This window comes from Alexandromys fortis, unplaced genomic scaffold (assembly GCF_014885135.2).
Source record: "Alexandromys fortis isolate MF-2015 unplaced genomic scaffold, M_Fortis_MF-2015_v1.1 scaffold_21, whole genome shotgun sequence".
Lineage (NCBI taxonomy): Eukaryota > Metazoa > Chordata > Mammalia > Rodentia > Cricetidae > Alexandromys > Alexandromys fortis.
In genome coordinates, this window is record NW_026067905.1 from 11,661,864 (window position 1) to 11,679,869 (window position 18,006).

The 18,006-nt window shown below is 44.7% G+C and overlaps 1 protein-coding gene across 2 annotated transcripts in view; it reads right to left on the reverse strand.

Moving 5' to 3' along the window:
* Positions 1–18,006, reverse strand: part of LOC126497383 (quinone oxidoreductase-like protein 2) — a 36,749-nt gene that overhangs the window by 12,028 nt on the left and 6,715 nt on the right. The window contains exons 7-9 of one of the 2 annotated variants that reach the window (XM_050135374.1): positions 16,119–16,200; positions 11,346–11,527; positions 7,959–8,187 (exon numbers count right to left, since the gene is read on the reverse strand). In XM_050135374.1, the coding sequence (XP_049991331.1) occupies positions 7,959–8,187; positions 11,346–11,527; positions 16,119–16,200 (493 nt within the window). The remainder of the gene's footprint in view (positions 1–7,958; positions 8,188–11,345; positions 11,528–16,118; positions 16,201–18,006) is intronic. The other variant, XM_050135375.1, reaches the window with a different exon arrangement.

Sequence of the window (18,006 nt, forward strand, 5' to 3'; positions counted from 1 at the left end):
AAAAGCAAGTGGCCAGAGCCTGGGTGGGGTGGAGGGTGGTACAGGTAAGAATAGCAGATATGAAATTCTCCACAGACTGGGTCTGGACCAATGGAATAATTACTATAGTGTTTATAGTTGTGTTTATAAGACTATTCCACCTGTTCAGAGGAACCTGGAAGCAAACAATTTCTAAACATTAATTCTAATTAATTCAAGTGTTCCAACTCCCTGGACTCTATTCCCAAAGACCAGCTCCGCAGCCCAGGCCCTTCCAGCTCATCACCCACCCCCTGCCAGGCCTTATCTCCAATCCCAGCGGACTTCCTTCTACTGCCCAGATGAAGACCACACCAGTCAGAACAGAGATGTCCTGTTGCACAAAAGATCAAGCTAGCTGGAAGAGAGGGTCAGCCCCTAACTTGGACAGAGACTCCCTAGTAGTCATGACAGCCAGAAATCTAGGCCACAAAGATCAGAAGACCAAAGAGGAAACAGAATCCAAGGAACAAAACACCATCCACCAAAGACAAACTGAGAATTCAGCACCTAGACCTACAATCATCCAGAACCTCAATGCCTAAACACCAGAGGAGGAATACAATCAACAACAGCCAGAAATATGGCAACACCAGAGCCCAGTTATCCTATAACAAGACCTGAATATTCCAAGGCAGCTGAACACAAGAAAACAACCTTACAAACAACTTTATGAAAATGATAGAGATCCTTAAGAGGAAATGGGGGGGGGGGGAAATCCCATAAAGAAATCAAGGAGACAAACAAAAAATTGCTGAAAATCAACAAATTCCTTAAAGAATGCCAAGAAAGCTAAGAAAAAAAAAAAAAAAACCAAACAGGTGAAGGAAGCAATTCAAGACTGAAACTTGAAATAGAAGCAATAAAGAAAACACAATCTTCCGGGCAAAGGTGGTGCACACCTCTAATCCCAGCACTTGGGAGACAGAGGCAGGCAGAACTCAGTGAGTTCAAGATCAGCCTAGTCTACAAGTGAGTTCCAGGACAGTCGGGACTGTTACACAGAGAAACCCCTGTCTCAAAAAACTAAAAGAAAGAAAGGAATGAAGGAATGAAGGAATGAAGGAAGGAAGGAAGGAAGGAAGGAAGGAAGGAAGGAAGGGGAAGGGGAAGGGGAAGGGGTAGGGGTAGGGAAGAGAAAGGAAGGGAAGGGAAGGGAAGGGAAGGGAAGGGAAGGGAAGGGAAGGGAAGGGAAGGGAAGGAAAGGGAAGGAAAGGGAAGGAAAGGGAAGGAAAGGAAGAAAACACAAACTGAGGGAATTCTGAAATGGAAAATCTGGGTAAATGAACAGGAACTACAGATGCAAGCATCACCAACAGAATACAAGAGATGGAATGATGTGGGAGTGTCATATATCAATCTGTTGATTTCATTGGTTAAGTAATAAACACACTGCTTGGCCTCATAGCTTAGAACATAGGTGGGTGGAGTAAACAGAATAGGATGCTGGGAGGAAGAGGAAGTGAGCTCAGACTCTGCTCTGCTCCCGGAGAGACCCGACAGCTCTGCTCTCTGGAGCAGAGGCCCTGCTTCACTCTCCCAGGCAGCTCCGACCCAGGATGGACGTAGGCTAGAATCTTCCCGGTAAGCGCACCTTGAGGTGCTTACACACATTATTAGAAATGGGCTAGTCCAGGTGCGAGAGTTAGCCGAGAAAAGGCTAGATAGAAATGGGCCAAATAGTCTTTAAATGAATACAGTTTGTGTGTTGTTATTTCGGGCATAAGCTAGCCAAGCGGCCGGGGTGCTGGGGACGCAGCCCCGCCGCTCTTATTTCAACAATGGAAGAGAGAATCTCAGGCATTGAAGAAACAATAGAAGAAATAGACTCATCAAAAAAAAAATGTTAAATCTAAAAAACTCCTAACACAAACATCTAGGAAATCTGGGACATTATAAGAAGACCAAACCTAAGGGGGAAAAAGGAATAGAAGAAGGAGAAGAATCCCATCTCAAAAACCCAGAAAATATATTTAACAAAATCATAGAAGAAATTTTTTTCTAACTCAAAGAAGGACATGCCTATAAAAATACAAGAAACTTACAGAACAGCAAATACATTGAATCAAAAAAAGAACGTCCCCACACTACATAATAACCAAAACACTAAACATGCAGAACAAAGAAAGAATATTAAAAGCTGCAAGAGAAAAAGGTCAAGTAACATATAAAGGCAGACCTATTATAATTATACCTGACTTCCCAATAGACACTCTAGAAGCCAGAAAGGGCTGGACTTGCAGACTGTAAGAGACCACAAATGCCAGCCTAGACTACTTTACCCAGCAAAACTTTCAATCACCATAAATGGACAAAACAAGATATTTCATGAAAAAGTCAAATTTAAACAATATCTATTCACAAATATACAGAAGGTACTAAAAGGAAAACTCCAACCCAAGGAAGTGAACTCATATCGGCAAAACCCAAAGAAGAGAAACACATACACACACATACACACACACACACACACACACACACACACTACCAAAAATAACAACAAAATAACAAGAATTAACAATCATTGATCATTAGTAGCTGTCAATATCAATAGATTCAATTCTCCAATAAAAAGACACAAGCTAGCTGGGCAGTGGTGGCACACACCTTTAATCCCAGCACTTGGGAGGCAGAGGTAGGTGGAGCTCTGTGAATCTGAGGCCAGCCTGGTCTACAAGAACTAGTTCCAGGGCAGGCTCCAAAGCTACAGAGAAACCCTGCTTCAAAAAACCAGAATAAATAAATAAATAGATAGATAAATAAGTAAATAATTTAACAGTTAAAAAAAAAAAGGACCCATCCTTCTGCAGCATACAAGAAACATACCTCAATATCAAAAACAGACATTATCTGTAGGGATAAGTCCCACCCCTTAGGGGGCGTGTTCGCCTCAGGCTAAAGTTCTCCTATAAAATTGGTGAGCATGCTCCCAGCGCTCTCTTCTGCTTTCCTGGTCTCCGCGGGAACAGTGGTTCTGTAAGTCTATTCCTCCATTAAAGCTGTCTATATTTTGACAATCTGTCTGCATTCGCTTACGCCGTTACAATTATCTTAGTGTAAAAAATCAGGAAAAGATTTTCCAAGCAAATGGACCTAAGAATCAAGATGGTATAGCTATTTTAATACCTAACAAAATAGACTTCAAAACTAGCCGGGCAGTGGTGATGCACGCCTTTAATCCCAGCACAGGGAGGCAGAGGCAGGTGGATCTCTGTGAGTTCGGGGCCAGCCTGGTCTACAAGAGCTAGTGCCAGGACAGGCTCCAAAGGTACAGAGAAACCCTGTCTCGAAAAAAAAAAATTTAATCAAATGGGATGGAGAAAGACACTTCATACTCATTAAAGGAAAAAAATCCTCCAAGATGACACTGAATTCTTAATATCTATGCTCCAAACCAAGGGTACTCACATTTGTAAAAGAAATATTACTGGGGCTGGAGAGATGGCTCAGTGGTTAAGAGCATTTCCTGCTCTTCCAAAGGTCCTGAGTTCAATTCCCGGCAACCACATGGTGGCTCACAACCATCTGTAATGATGTCTGGTGCCCTCTTCTGGCCAGCAGACATACACACAGACAGAATATTGTAGGCATAATAAATAAATAAATATTAAAAAAAAAGAAATATTACTNCTATATTTTGACAATCTGTCTGCATTCGCTTACGCCGTTACAATTATCTTAGTGTAAAAAATCAGGAAAAGATTTTCCAAGCAAATGGACCTAAGAATCAAGATGGTATAGCTATTTTAATACCTAACAAAATAGACTTCAAAACTAGCCGGGCAGTGGTGATGCACGCCTTTAATCCCAGCACAGGGAGGCAGAGGCAGGTGGATCTCTGTGAGTTCGGGGCCAGCCTGGTCTACAAGAGCTAGTGCCAGGACAGGCTCCAAAGGTACAGAGAAACCCTGTCTCGAAAAAAAAAAATTTAATCAAATGGGATGGAGAAAGACACTTCATACTCATTAAAGGAAAAAAATCCTCCAAGATGACACTGAATTCTTAATATCTATGCTCCAAACCAAGGGTACTCACATTTGTAAAAGAAATATTACTGGGGCTGGAGAGATGGCTCAGTGGTTAAGAGCATTTCCTGCTCTTCCAAAGGTCCTGAGTTCAATTCCCGGCAACCACATGGTGGCTCACAACCATCTGTAATGATGTCTGGTGCCCTCTTCTGGCCAGCAGACATACACACAGACAGAATATTGTAGGCATAATAAATAAATAAATATTAAAAAAAAAGAAATATTACTAAAGCTTAAGTCACACATCAAACCTCATACATTAATTGTGGGAGACTTCAAATCCCACTCTCACCAATGGCCAAGTCATCCAGACAAAAACTAAACAGAGAAGTAATAGAGCTAACAGATGCTATGAATCAAATGGACCTAACAGATAGCTACAGAACACTTCACCCAAACACAAAAGAATAGACCTTCTTCTCAGCACCTCATGGAACTTTCTCTAAAACTGACCACATACTCAGTCAAAAAACAAGTTACAAACACAGATACAAGAAAATTGAATTCTATTTATTTCAGACCTGTGAGGTTTGAGTGCTATGTTAGGTCAGGATGCATAGGCAGCCAGCTTCATCAGACTGCATACCTCCGCAGAGCTATTCTCTAGACAGATTATGGATGGATATGTAATCCACCCCTCACAGCACAAACATCAACATAGAGTAAACAGTTCTGTTCCACTTTAAATTCAAAACCTGAAGACTATGGTTCTAATCCTGCCTTCTGAGATATCAATGCAAAAGTTATCCTTCATGGGAACAAGGAAAGCTCAACTCTGTATTTTGTAAGAATGCTATCATGGGCATTCAAAAGTTACTAAATTCATCGTGTTTTTTCCGTGTGTATTGTCTGGATTAATTCTCACAACCAGTGTAGCACATAGAATATATTACTGCCCCGTTGTAAATGATGACAGAGAAAAAAGATGTACAATTTACTCATAGCCAGCATCTGAACTCCAGGGTCCTGTCCTCAGTAAGCCACCCAACGGATACATGACCTACAATAGCTTGATTCCATAGCTAGACAGGCTCAAATAGCACACAGCCCCTGCCGTCAAGGAATCTGTGCTCTGTGGCAAAGATGGGTATTGAACAAGTAATTACAAAGTAAGTGAAAAAAACAGAGCCCCGGGGCTGGAGAGATGGCTCAGAGGTTAAGAGCATTTGCCTGCTCTTCCAAAGGTCCTGAGTTCAATTCCCAGCAACCACATGGTGGCTCACAACCATCTGTAATGGGGTCTGGTGCCCTCTTCTGGCCAGCAGGCATACACACAGATAGAATATTGTATACATAATAAATAAATAAATAAATAAATAAATAAATAAATAAATAAATACAGAGCCCCTGCGGTTCAGGTTTCAGTCCACTAGCAGGACAATAGTGCAAAGTTTATTGCCATATTAATACCAACCATCATGGTCAGCTCTGCAAAACCACCCATCATTTAGACACTGCATAGATTTTATGAGTTCAGTGATCATTTTCTTTCTTTTTTCTTTTTTTTTAAGCATTTTTATTTATCATGTATATAGGGCTCTGCCTACATGTATTCCTGCAGGTCAGAAGAGGGTACCAGTTCTCATTACAGATGGTTGTGTGCCACCATTTTGTTGTTAGGAACCAAATGAAAGGGCAGTCAGTGCTCTTAACTGCTGAGCCATCTCTCCAGCCCTAGTGATTGTTTCCGAATCCCAACAGGTTTTGACAAATAATGTTTAAATCAAAAATAAGGTTCAATAAAATCAATTATATATTCACTTACCCTCAGAACAAAATCGTCGCTGCCTAAGTAAATACCAGAGTGCTGATCATTTTAATTACAAGATAGCTCTTTCATGTAGATATTTCTATGAGAGATGAATAAGCCTCACACCATGGGATACAGCATTTTTGGCTGTGGTAGCCAGAACCACAGCACTTGGGAAGATGAAGCAGGCAGATTTCTCTGAGTTTGAAGTCAACCTGGTATACATGTGCATTCCGGGCCAACCAGAACTACACAATGAAAACTTATCTTTTAAAAAAAAAATACAGCATTGCGAAGTCAATTCTTGGTTCATTTAGAGATAGTCTGACATGGTCATGAACAGAGATTTTGGTGTCTGACCAACTATGCCTACATGTTGGTTCTGACACAACACGTTATTGGGAAGCTTTCTTGGCTTCTAAGTCCAAGTTCTTCACCAGTAAAAGGTAATTAAACAATGGGCAGACCACAAAGAGTTTCTCTGAGGGCTGAACAAATGAATGAATGAATGAATGAATGAATGCAAAGTGCCCAGCCTCTAGTATCTGTCTAAATTGTCTGCTGGGTTGTGGACACAGAAAGAGAAGAAATAGCAAATGTGTGGTGTATGGATGGACTTAATGTCAGGGAGCCAGAATCAGAAGGCCACTGGAGAGCCCCTAAATCAGCAGAGGAGGCAGATCCAGGCACTCTCAGTAAAGGGCCCTTCCTGGGAGGCAGAAAGGCGAATGGAAGCTGGCAGACAGTAATTAGAGCTAATTCATGTTTGGGAGGAAAGAACAGCAATGTGGACAATTAAAGTGGCTTTTCCCCATGCCTCAGCAACACTGAAAGCACGTCAGCAGAGGGAGGAGATGTCACCCACCACTTGCTTGCCCTCCCGCAGCGCGACTTGTCTACCAACAGGTACAGCCTCCGGGTGATAGAAAGCCACAGCCGGAAAGGGGCCCAGAGGTTACCGAAACTGGTGGTTTTCGAGTCTTTAAACCACAAAAGTCTTTTCTTAAAAGGAAAATATGAATGAAAAAGAGAAAGCATGCAGTTCCTTCGGCTTCTGAAAAAAATGTGGTCCCAGAGGGCAGCAGCTGTGGTCTCCACTTCCCACCCACATCCCCACCACAGCTCCTAAAGCATCATCAGAGAGCCACAGACAGTGACCTTCTCCTCGATTCTACCTTAGAGACCAAGGTCAGGAAGCAGGGGGCTCCCGTGTCTACAGAGGAAGCGGGCTAAACTAGAACAGAATACAACCAGTTTTCTAACGGCCAGTCGGATCCTCTACCAACAGTTTGCCACTTTCTTGACCCACACATCAAAAAGGAAACAGACACAAACTGCTTCAAGAACCCAGATGGGAGGCTGGTAACCCATGAAGTGGAGCACCATGAGCCTAAACCCTGCTAATCCACACCTGAACAGGACAGGGCCTTCATCACTGACAAGAGCTACCAAACAAGGTTGTTCATTTTTTTCTTTTACACACTAAAACAAATTAAGGCAAAAACAAAAACAAAACAAAACAAAAAATCCTGAAAGAAAGGCAGGCACCACAGGAAATGCATAGCAGCCTCGCTTCACAGCCCAGGCTGCGTGCAGTTCTGCTGGGGAGGAAGGTTAAGCCGCATTAGTGAGACTGTGGGGGAACGAAAACAGGGAAAATATCCTAACAGGATTAACTGCAGTGACTAAGGCATTGATTAGAGTCTTCTGATACCCAGCATGATTTATGTCCTGAGCCCAGTGCCCCGCTCAGATCATCTGCTTAGACCTGGAAGCATCTATATTTGAAAACCAAAGGTCAGGCCAAGTGCTTCCTCCTTGGGACTCTATGTTGCACAGTTCAAGGTTCAAATCAACACACGTAAATTATTTTCTAAAGTACCGTGACTTTCCTCCCTTTGAGTCACCAGCGATAGACCGAGCCCTCAAAGTTCAGCATAACCTGCATCTACGTCGAAAGCCAGGAGACTGGCAGGAATCCGGTCACGCTGAAGCCTATGATGTTCCACTGCTTCGTATGGACATCCCAGCACTCAGGACAGCATTTTCACCTTTTCAGTCCATAAAAGGAGGGTTTATGCTACTCAGAGAGAAGGCTGCCAGATTTGACATAGATTACTTCCCAGCCTTATCTGTCCCACGTTCCTTACACGCTGCCTCACCTTCTCCAGTTTGAACACAGCGCCGACGTGTGGGTGGATGAGCCCTTGCTGGCAGTACTGCAGGGCTGAGGACATGCTCTTGGAAAACAATGCAAAGTCCTGCTGTTGGTAGCGACCCCAGAATAGGCCTACAGCAGAGATATTCTTCAGGAGCAACAAGTTGGTGGGCAGAGAGGCGATTTTTCCTCCAGCGAATCCCAACACCACAATCCTGCCTTCCCACGCCAGGCTGAGGGAGAGGAGGGAGGGGGGAAGGTTATAAGCAGCAATGGACAGACGGCTGGGAAGATGGCTCCGTCAATGGAATGTCTGTAGCGCAAGCATGAGAACCTAAGTTCTGATCCCCCTCATTCACATAGGAAGCCAGGCATGGGGTGTGCACCCATAATAACAGCACTGGCGGTCTCTGCGCAGCCAGACCAACTGAGATGGGAACTGATGGGTTCAGTGGGAGACCCTGTCTCAAAATATCAGGTGAAAAGCTGGGCAGTGGTGACACATGTCTTTAATCCCAGTACTCAGGAGGCAGAGGCAGGCGAATCTCTGTGAGTTCGAGGTCAGCCTGGTCTATAGAGCTAGTTCTAGGACAGCCAGAGCTGCACAGAGAAACCCTGTCCAAAAAAAAAAAAATAAATAAGGTGAAGAAAAATAGAGGAAGAAAGAGAAGCAGTGTCTACCTCTGGCCTCCGCACAAGCATACATGAAGCATACATGGACAAGTTTACCACCCCAACATACATGTACATATACACGCATACACACACAAGAACAATGGACATGCATACCCATCAAAGTGGCTACTCTAAAAGAAAAGAATTAATAGCAAGGATGTGGAAAAATTGAGATCCTCATGTCCTATAGGTGGGATTTATTTCAAAATGGGGAGTGGGGGTACTACGATGAGAAACAAAATGAAGTTTCCTCAAAAATTTAAAAATATGTCTCCGGGAGGTGGTAGCACACACCTTTAATCCCAGCACTCGGGAGGCAGAGGCAGGCGGATCTCTGTGAGTTCGAGACCAACCTGGTCTACAGAGCTAGTTCCAGGACAGGCTCCAAAGCCACAGAGAAACCCTGTCTCGAAAAAAAAAAATTAAAAATACATTCACTAACTCTACTCCGGTGTATTTTAGAGAACATGAGAAGTCTCTGTGCGCACCTATGTCTACAGAAGCATCATTCCCAAATAGCCAAGGGATAGAAACAAGTCACGCCTCCTCCCCAGATGGAAGGATAAGGAGCGGCACACAAACAAACACACGTGCTCACACGTGGAATAGTACTCCACCTCTGCAAGGAAGGAAACCCTGTCACGTGTGTCACACAGGTCTGGGACAGTGTGCTTTAGAACCGAGGCTGGCTCTTGTGGAACAGTCCTTCTGTACACTGTGAATATGTGTCACTCCGACTAATTTAATAAAAAGCTGAACGGCCAATAGCTAAGCAGGATTTGGGGGCAGAGAATGCTGGGCAAAGAAAGATGGAGTTGCCAGTAAGAGCAAGAAGGAACAAGACATGCAAGAGGACAGGTAAAGGCCATGAGTCATATGGCAACATATAGATGAATAAAAACAGGTTAATTTGGCTGGGTAGTAGTAGCACATGCCTTTAATCACAGCATCGGGCAAGAGGCAGAGACAGGTGAATCTCTGTGAGTTCAAGGCCAGCCTGGTCTATAGAGCTAGTTCCAGGACAGGTAGGACCGTTACACAGAGAAATCCTGTCTCAAACTCCCACCACCACCAAAAAAGGGCTAATTTAAGTTATATGAGATATAAGCCTAAGTTATCGCCCAAGCTTTCATAATTAATATAGATCTCCATGTCATGATTTGGGAGCTGGCAGGAGAGACAGAAAAAGTCCAATTGCACTCTCTTCAACTATGGAAGGATATTGGGTATCAACAAATGTCTTTCCACAGGCTGTATTTCAAGGCAACTGGACTTGAAGATTTTGAACACAGGCAGCAGGAATAAGACAGATGATGGCATAAGCAGTCAGTGTAAACAAAGATATTTTAGGACTCCTTAAGGCATGGTACTTCTTTAGAGGATTCTGAATAATCTATAGAAACTGCCAACTTTTCTTTATCCCATTGTGAAAAGTGCCATAGAGCATACTATTCGTGAATCATAAAAATAATAACAACTTTGCATGGGCCTTTGATGGAAGAGATGTGCGTAGTTGTTTGGGTTTTGTCTGTTTGGTGGCTGTTGTTTTGCTTTGCTTCTTCAGAAAGGAAATGTAAGCTGTCCTTGAACACAGTTATCAAGGTGGAAGGCAGGAGAGGAGGAGGTGCACTGGGTCTCTGCACCCTTGACTGCTTCTCTAAGCACAGGACCAGCACCCTGAGTGATGCTCCCTTGTCCAGATGCCGGCTTCCCAGCTCATGGGATTCCTTTGGATTCTTTCCAGTGCTAACTGGATTCCTTCTGTGGCCAAGCTGCTCTCTCTGCTCTTGTTTTTCTACCTCAAACTGAGATAAATGACAAAGCATGGATGTAAAAAACATGAAACCAGGCCAGGTGTGGTGGCTCCTGTGTGCTTGTAATCTCAGTATTCAGAAGGCAGGACACCAGGAGTTCAAGGTCAGCCTTGGCTTACTGAGTACCTTTCAGGACAACACAGCAAATACCCTGTATGCTTTGTTTTTTGAGGAAGGGTTTCTCTGTGTAGCTTTGGAGCCTGTTCTAGAACTCACTCTGTAGACCAGGCTGGCCTCGAACTCACAAAGATCTGCCTGCCTCTGCCTCCCAAGTGCTGAGATTAAAGGCATGCACCACCAACACCCAGACAAATATCTTGTCTTAAAAAACCCAGGAGGAGAGAGAAATGGAGAGGGTAGGTGGAAGCAGTACTCTCAGAGAACGCCAGAGGCCCTGGTGAAAACACAAAGAAGCTGGTAAGAAAGAACAGTCCCACCAAGCCCCCGGTGACACAGTTCATCAGAAAAGTCAAGAAGCACACAGTGTGCTGCTGCAGGGCCTGCACCGTCCAAAGAGCTGGGGAATGGGGAACTGCCGCCACAGCAATCCAAGCATCAGAACAGTGCTAGCCCCAGAGCCCTGCACCCCTATGTATTTAAAGCAGTTAGTGGGGGGCCCAGGGAGTTAGATTTAACACACGGATAATTTCTAAAGTCCTTGGCATTGCCAACTGGAGAGTCTGCAGTCATTTTTTGAATATTTTCCAGCTGGGTATTTTGTTTTTACTATATTTAAGCATTTCCTGATTTTCTCTGCTTCTGTTCCTTGTCACCCACCCACTCAGCTATTCTCGCTGATGCCGATGCCTACAGGAGACATGAGCAGCAAAGACAGAGAGAAGCCGAGGCAGGAGTCGGAGATGCAGGAAGGCTCTGTGGAGCCCCAGCTCTAGGGCACGTACCTGCTGAGAGACTCTAGGAAGACGTCTCCTCCCACCATGTCGATGGCCACATTCACCCCACCACTGCCCACCAGCTTCTTCACTGCCTCCTTCAGGCTGCCCTGGCTGTAGTTCACGCTGAACTGTGCACCCCGCTCCATGGCCAGCTTGCACTTCTCATCGCTTCCAGCGGCAGCTATGACCTGAGGGAAAACACAAGGCTTCCAATGATCCAGATCATGTCATAGGAGGGGTACAGCCTAGCAATCTATCCTCAAGCGCTTCTCAAGAAACTCCCCCTGCCCAAGCATCAGCCTTGATTCCAACACTGACAGACCTCACGGGCCCCTCCGGGAACCATAAGTTCTGAAGCCCACAGTTTGAGGAACCCCATATGTCTAGTTAGATGGTTTAAAAAGCAATGAAAGTTTTCTCCAACTCCAAATGAAAACCACCATTTAATGAGCACCCACCATGAGCCACACAGTAAGAATACAAGCTGGACATCACAGCTGGAGTCAAGAAAGCACGATGTAGCGTGTGGCCGGGAAGGAGAGAGGCTCCACACGCACAAACCAGAGACATCCAGTCTAGAGGTGAACATAAGTCAGATAGACCAGGGTTCAAATCCTGGCTCTTCTAACCACCAGCTGTGTCACACTGGACAAATTACTTAGGAAGAACTAACTACACACTGTGTTAGTATTTTCCCAGGCACTATTCTAAATGTTTCATGTACAGCAGAAATTCATTTATTCATGGTAGTTCAATGAAACACACACCATTAGCTATATGTTATTAATGGAGAAACTGAGGCAAGTTAAGAGAAGTTAAGTATCCAAGGAAGTTCACACAGCTGAGACCCAATCCAGGGAACTCACTTAACCGAGCTCTGCACACTTAACCTCCTCATGCCTGACTTCTCTGAGGCTCAGCTACCTCAAATCAGTCAAAGAAAACATACTTCTAAAGGTAAGTGGAACCCTGAATACAAACGCCCCAGGGGAGGTAGAAAAGTTGCAGCCAAAGTCAGACATATGCAAAATCTTATTCTATTTAAACTTCAGAGGAAGGTTATGGGACAGGGATAATTACTGCTCGTCCATTACTGCAGAGGTACAGGCTCAGAGAGATTAAGCAATCAAGCCAGGGTCACCCAAGTAGTAGATGGCAGAAGAACACTGCAAGTCAATAGTACTGCCTTCTTCCAAAGTGCATGTTGTTCCTGCTTTGTCATCCTCAGGAAAAATCATGCCTACAGGTTTGTGGCTAGTCCAGGATCTGGGAAACTCCAAAGCTACAAACACCGAAGTGTCGCCAAGAAGAACCTTTTCAGTGAGGACGCCCAGCACAAAGTCCAAGGCGGTGCTCAGAATCTGCACTTGTGTAGCTTGAAAGCGTTGGTTGGACTGTTAGTTGGGGGCTTGGGTTGCTTGCCTGGCTTCTTTGAGACGGGCTATTGCTATGCACTGCAGGCTGGATTCTAGCTCTCCGTTCTCCTCCCCCGCTCTTCTGGTTCTGAGAACAATGGGAGTATACCACCACTCCTGGACATAAAGAAACTTAATTTTCTCTCTTTTTTTATGGTGCTGGGAATTGAGCCTGGAGCCTTACACTTGCCAAACAATTAATTGCTCTACCTGCTTAGCCATGCCTGGGTTTTTCTCCAGCCTGCCTCGCAAGCACACATGTGGAACTCTCTATTTGTGATATCTTGACAGCACTCAAAAGACTTTTAGATTTAAGTACTGCAAAGTGTGGATGCTTGGGCAAGGGATATTGGACTTCTTCTTACCCATAAGGAGGCAGTGTAGAGTCCATCACAGTGGTACATGCCTATAAACCCATCTGTCTATAAGGCTGAAGCCAGCCTAGGCGATGGAGAAAGACGCAGTCTCACTGTTACTGCCCCATTCTACTGACCACTTTAACCATTTGTAAGCTCATTTCCCAGCATTACTATGTATGTGTGATGGTTAAGATCTCTTTGAGTTAGATATAGCAGCTTCTTTGTTAATTGATTGCTAAATAAAATCTTTAGTATGTTAAAAAAAGAATGTGTTACCGGCAGAGGTGGCTCACGCCTTTAATCCCAGCACTCAAAGCCAGCCTGGTCTACAGAGTGACTTCCAGGACAGCTAGGGCTACACAAAAATACCCTGCCTTGAAAACACATAACAAAGCAAAATCCTCCCAGATACTAAAGAATATCAGTGCCCATAAAGGATTCCAAACTCACCCATAACTATTTGGAAATGAAAGCTACTTTTAAGTGCTCCCTAGTACAGCCCTTAAAACAGCCCAGTTTACTGAGGGCTATTTCCACAGAGGGCTATGGCGAGCAGACACCAGACCAGAACCAGGTACCTGATCCCATCTACAGACAGTCACGAGGTCCCAGTGAGACCTACAGTGAATTACTTTCCCTCTTGGTGCTTCACTTCCTTGATCTGTGAAGCAGAGATAATAAACACTTAGAGGACTCCTCTCCCAGGGGTGGTGTGAGGATCAAGGTTAAGACAATTGCTTTGGAGGCCCTCTGAACGCAGCAGGCAACACTGTGAGCAGAAAGTGTGATCACGTGGCCTGTGCCAAGCAGGGTGCATGCAAACAGTTTTAACCTTTACTTTCATTTATTTCTATTTTAAAGAACTTTCTGCTTCAAAAGAAGATATAGCTCAGATGAATTTTAATATCTGAATTGAAGCAAAGTTTTCTACCAAACCTCTTAGAACTAAATAAATAGTATAATTTTGTCTTCCTAAGAAATGCTAAACAGACATGGAGACTAACCATGATCTCCTCCCTGCCCCCGTAAGAGAGCTAAAAGCCCTTCCTGATAACATGAAATGTGCTAATATTGCACAGGAAACCTCCAAATTCCCAAGGCCGTTCTCAGCTCTCACATCTCCTTCCACAAGTTTCCTAAGGTGAGAAAGGAAAGATGCCATCTGAGGCACCAAATACCATCAACTTCTGTTTCTAGGCACGGTCTCACCATTCCGGCCACATGGGCCTGAGGAACCTTGCACGCGGTGTATCCAAAACCGATCTCTATTTCCTCCCGCACGCTCCGTCTCAATAAATGCCAATTCCAAAAGTTAACTTAGTCTTTCTCTTCCCACTCAGTGTCTAACAATAACAGGACTCATTAGAGCTGTGCTGACACACCATACTTCTTATAGGCATGTGCACATGGAATCTCAGTATTCCCAGCAGCTCTACGGAAGCGCTGCTCACAAATGAGGCGATGGATGCTCTTCAGCTGGAAGCAGAGCTGGCATGTGAACCCCCTCCAATACCTTTAAAGTTTTCCTCTGACTAGTAGGATGCTCTCTGGTCTTGGAATTCTCTATTTTTTCCCACTTCAGTGATCTCGACTGCCTTGGTCCAGGTATCATAACCTTTAGCCTAGGCAATGCACCTGCCCTTCTGTCTCCATCACCTCTGACCTTACCTCTATCCCTCATACCCACAGTCACGGTGAACTTTAAATGCAAAGACAGTGCAGGGAGTGGTAGTGAGGGCCTGCAATTCCAGCCAAGCTGGAGGATCCCCAGTTGGATGCCGGTCTAGACCACACAGGAGGATCCCCAGTTGGAAGCCAGTCTAGACCACTCAGCAAGATCTTGCCTCAAACAAAACAAAACTTAAAAATAATAATGTCATTTTCCTACTTTAAATTCTCAGCAACCCTCCCAACGGTCTCCAATAAACTTTCAAATACTTCAGCTACAAACAAGGCCCTCGTGGTCCTATCATGCCGGACTAGTCACCTTTCATCATCCCCTACAGGTCCTTTGTTCCAGAGATAGCACTGGCAGCAATTCTCTTCTTGCACGGTGCCTCTTTCTTTTTCTGGGTCTTCTACAGCATTGTCCAACCACTACAGTAGCCTTGACTTGCCCTCACCTTCTGCTATAACTGATACCAGTCCTTCAGAGATCATCTGAAACGTCTATTTCCTCATAGAAGTCTTTCTCCGGCCCCTGCAACCCCAGAGATGTCCCCTGTAGAGAACCAGTCCATCTTCCACTCATTCATTCATTCATTGCTTGATTTAGGAAATAGCTCTTGAGTATATACTAGGTTCCAGGTACCATGAGAGCTGCTGGGATGAGTCCTGAACCATGAAACCATTTCCCCTGCCCTCATGGGGATTATAGTCCAGAAGAAGGGAAGACATTGACCCACAATGGGCCACATATGGAGTAATCACACAGGAAGGTATGTACTAAAAAACAGAGGCATAGGATAGTATGAGATCATACATAAATAGTAGGGAGGGGAGACTGACCTAGCCTGAGGACAGAGATGCTTCCCTGGAAAGGTGCCGTGAGTTTAAGCCTGAATAAGTGGGTGACAGTTGGGAGCACTGCAGGTAGAGAGATGTGCATCTGCAGAGGCCATGGTGGGAGGCAGCCCTTGCCAGGTTCCAGTACCTCAAGGCCCAGTGGTACACTCTAGGTCTCCTCTTAGTGGGAAAGCACACAGATGGCAAGACCATCCTCTAAGTACTGTGTGTCCCGGTGCCCTTCCCAGGACACTTGATAAGTGAATTAATGTCTTTTATGCCTAAACACTGGAGTTAATTTTTTTTTTTTTTTTGGTTTTTTCGAGACAGGGTTTCTCTGTGGCTTTGGAGCCTGTCCTGGAACTAGCTCTGTAGACCAGGCTGGTCTCAAACTCACAGAGATCCGCCTGCCTCTGTCTCCTGAGTGCTGGGATTAAAGGCATGCGCCACCACCGCCCGGCTGGAGTTAATTTTTAAGGGATACTCTAACACACGCATACCTTGGCCCGGAGAACATTTGTCGCCACATCGATCACCGCAAGGCCTGTGGCTCCAGAGGCTGCCGTTACTAGAACAGTTTCTCTGTGCCGAGGGAAGACGAGTATTACTGCAGGAACCTTCAAAGCTCATGCACGCTAAGATCCCAGGAACACAGATGAGGGCATTTTAAAGAGCATTCAAACCTTCATGTTACTCTATCCTCCAGCCTGAAGGGGTGGGATATGTACGTGACTTCAGGATCAATGCTAACTCTGTCTAGTTCTAAAGATGTTTCCAGGAAGAGGTCTCTCAATCTCTCTGGATAGCCTGTCTCACGGCAGTAGCGGCTGCTCCTCTGAGCGACCACACTGACGCATGCCTCATGTCATCCCGTAACTATTCTCAACTAAACATGGTCTGATGTTAGAAGGTGGTATGTTTTCTGTCCTACCCAGTCCCACACCACCCACAGCCCTTTAGTCCCAAATAATCACACAGAGGTCCACATTAATTATAAACTGATTGGCCCATTAGCTCAGGCTTCTTATTAACTAATTCTTATAACTTACACCAGTCCATAATTCTTGTCTGTGTTAGCCATGTGGCTTGTTACCTTTTTTGGTAAGGCAGTCACTTCTTGCTTGCTCTGTATCTGGCTTCCTCTGTGTCTGGGTGGTAACTGCAGACTGAATCTTTCCTCTTCCCAGAATTCTCAACATCCTGCCTCTACTTCCTGCCTGGTCACCCTGCCTATACTTCCTGCCTGACTACTGGCCAATCAGCATTTATTTAAAATACAGGTGACAAGGTCCAGACCATTGTCCCACTGCAGTGTAGTCATGGACTAGACACTGTTCAACTGAAGCTACCGGATGGAGCAACTCTGAAGGCCAGCGCTGTGAACTGATTGAGAGCCAGTTTCCCAAATATAAAAGGAAGATTGCAGAACTTTTTTTTTTTTTTTTTGAGACAAGGTTTCTCCGTAGCTTTTTTGGTTCCTGTCCTGGAACTAGCTCTTCTAGACCAGGCTGGCCTCGAACTCACAGAGATCCGCCTGCCTCTGCCTCCCAGGTGCTGGGATTAAAGGCGTGCACCACCACCGCCCGGCTTAGAACTTTTAAATTTAAAATATCCAGAGCCGGCAGTGGTGGCATATACCTTTAATCCTAGCATTCATGAGACAAAGGCAGGTGGATCTTTGTGAGTTCGAAGTCAGCCTGGTCTACAGAGTGAATTCCAGGACAGCCAGGGTAACACAGAAAAACCTTGTCTTGAAAACCAAATATAGATAGATAGATAGATAGATAGATAGATAGATAGATAGATAGATAGATAGATAGATAGATAGATAGAGTATCCTGCTTGGCACAACCAACCAAGCCTCATAGAAACACATACCATAAGCCTCACACAGGAAGTGAATTTAAATAAACCGGGTCCCACCTAGGAATAATGGTACAGACCTGTGATCCTAGCACTCAGAGGCTGAGAATGAAGCTCTTAAATTTGAAGCTAACCTGGGCTATATAAGTTGTTCCAGGCCAGCCTGAACTACATAGCAAGACCCTGTCTCAAAAATAAAATAGAATAAAATAAGCCAACTCTGTGGACTTGATGTATTCCTATAAAGTGATCCCCAGAGTGGTCAGGTTCAAGAGATCTGCTTTTCCAAATTCATACTCTAAGTTCTAGCACTCCGAGGCAGAAGGAAGGTCCACAGCCAGTCCCCAGTATCGAGAGACTGTCTCTTCTTTGACTTTCCTCACCTTAAAGGAATTTAAGCTGAAGAGAAGCCTGGGGAAAGGTGAGGGGGGAGAATGAGGGGGAAAGGTGAGGAACGAAGAGGTAGGATAATGCTGTCTTGTTGGGGTTTGGTTTGGCTCTGAAACAGGGTCTCATGTAGCTCAG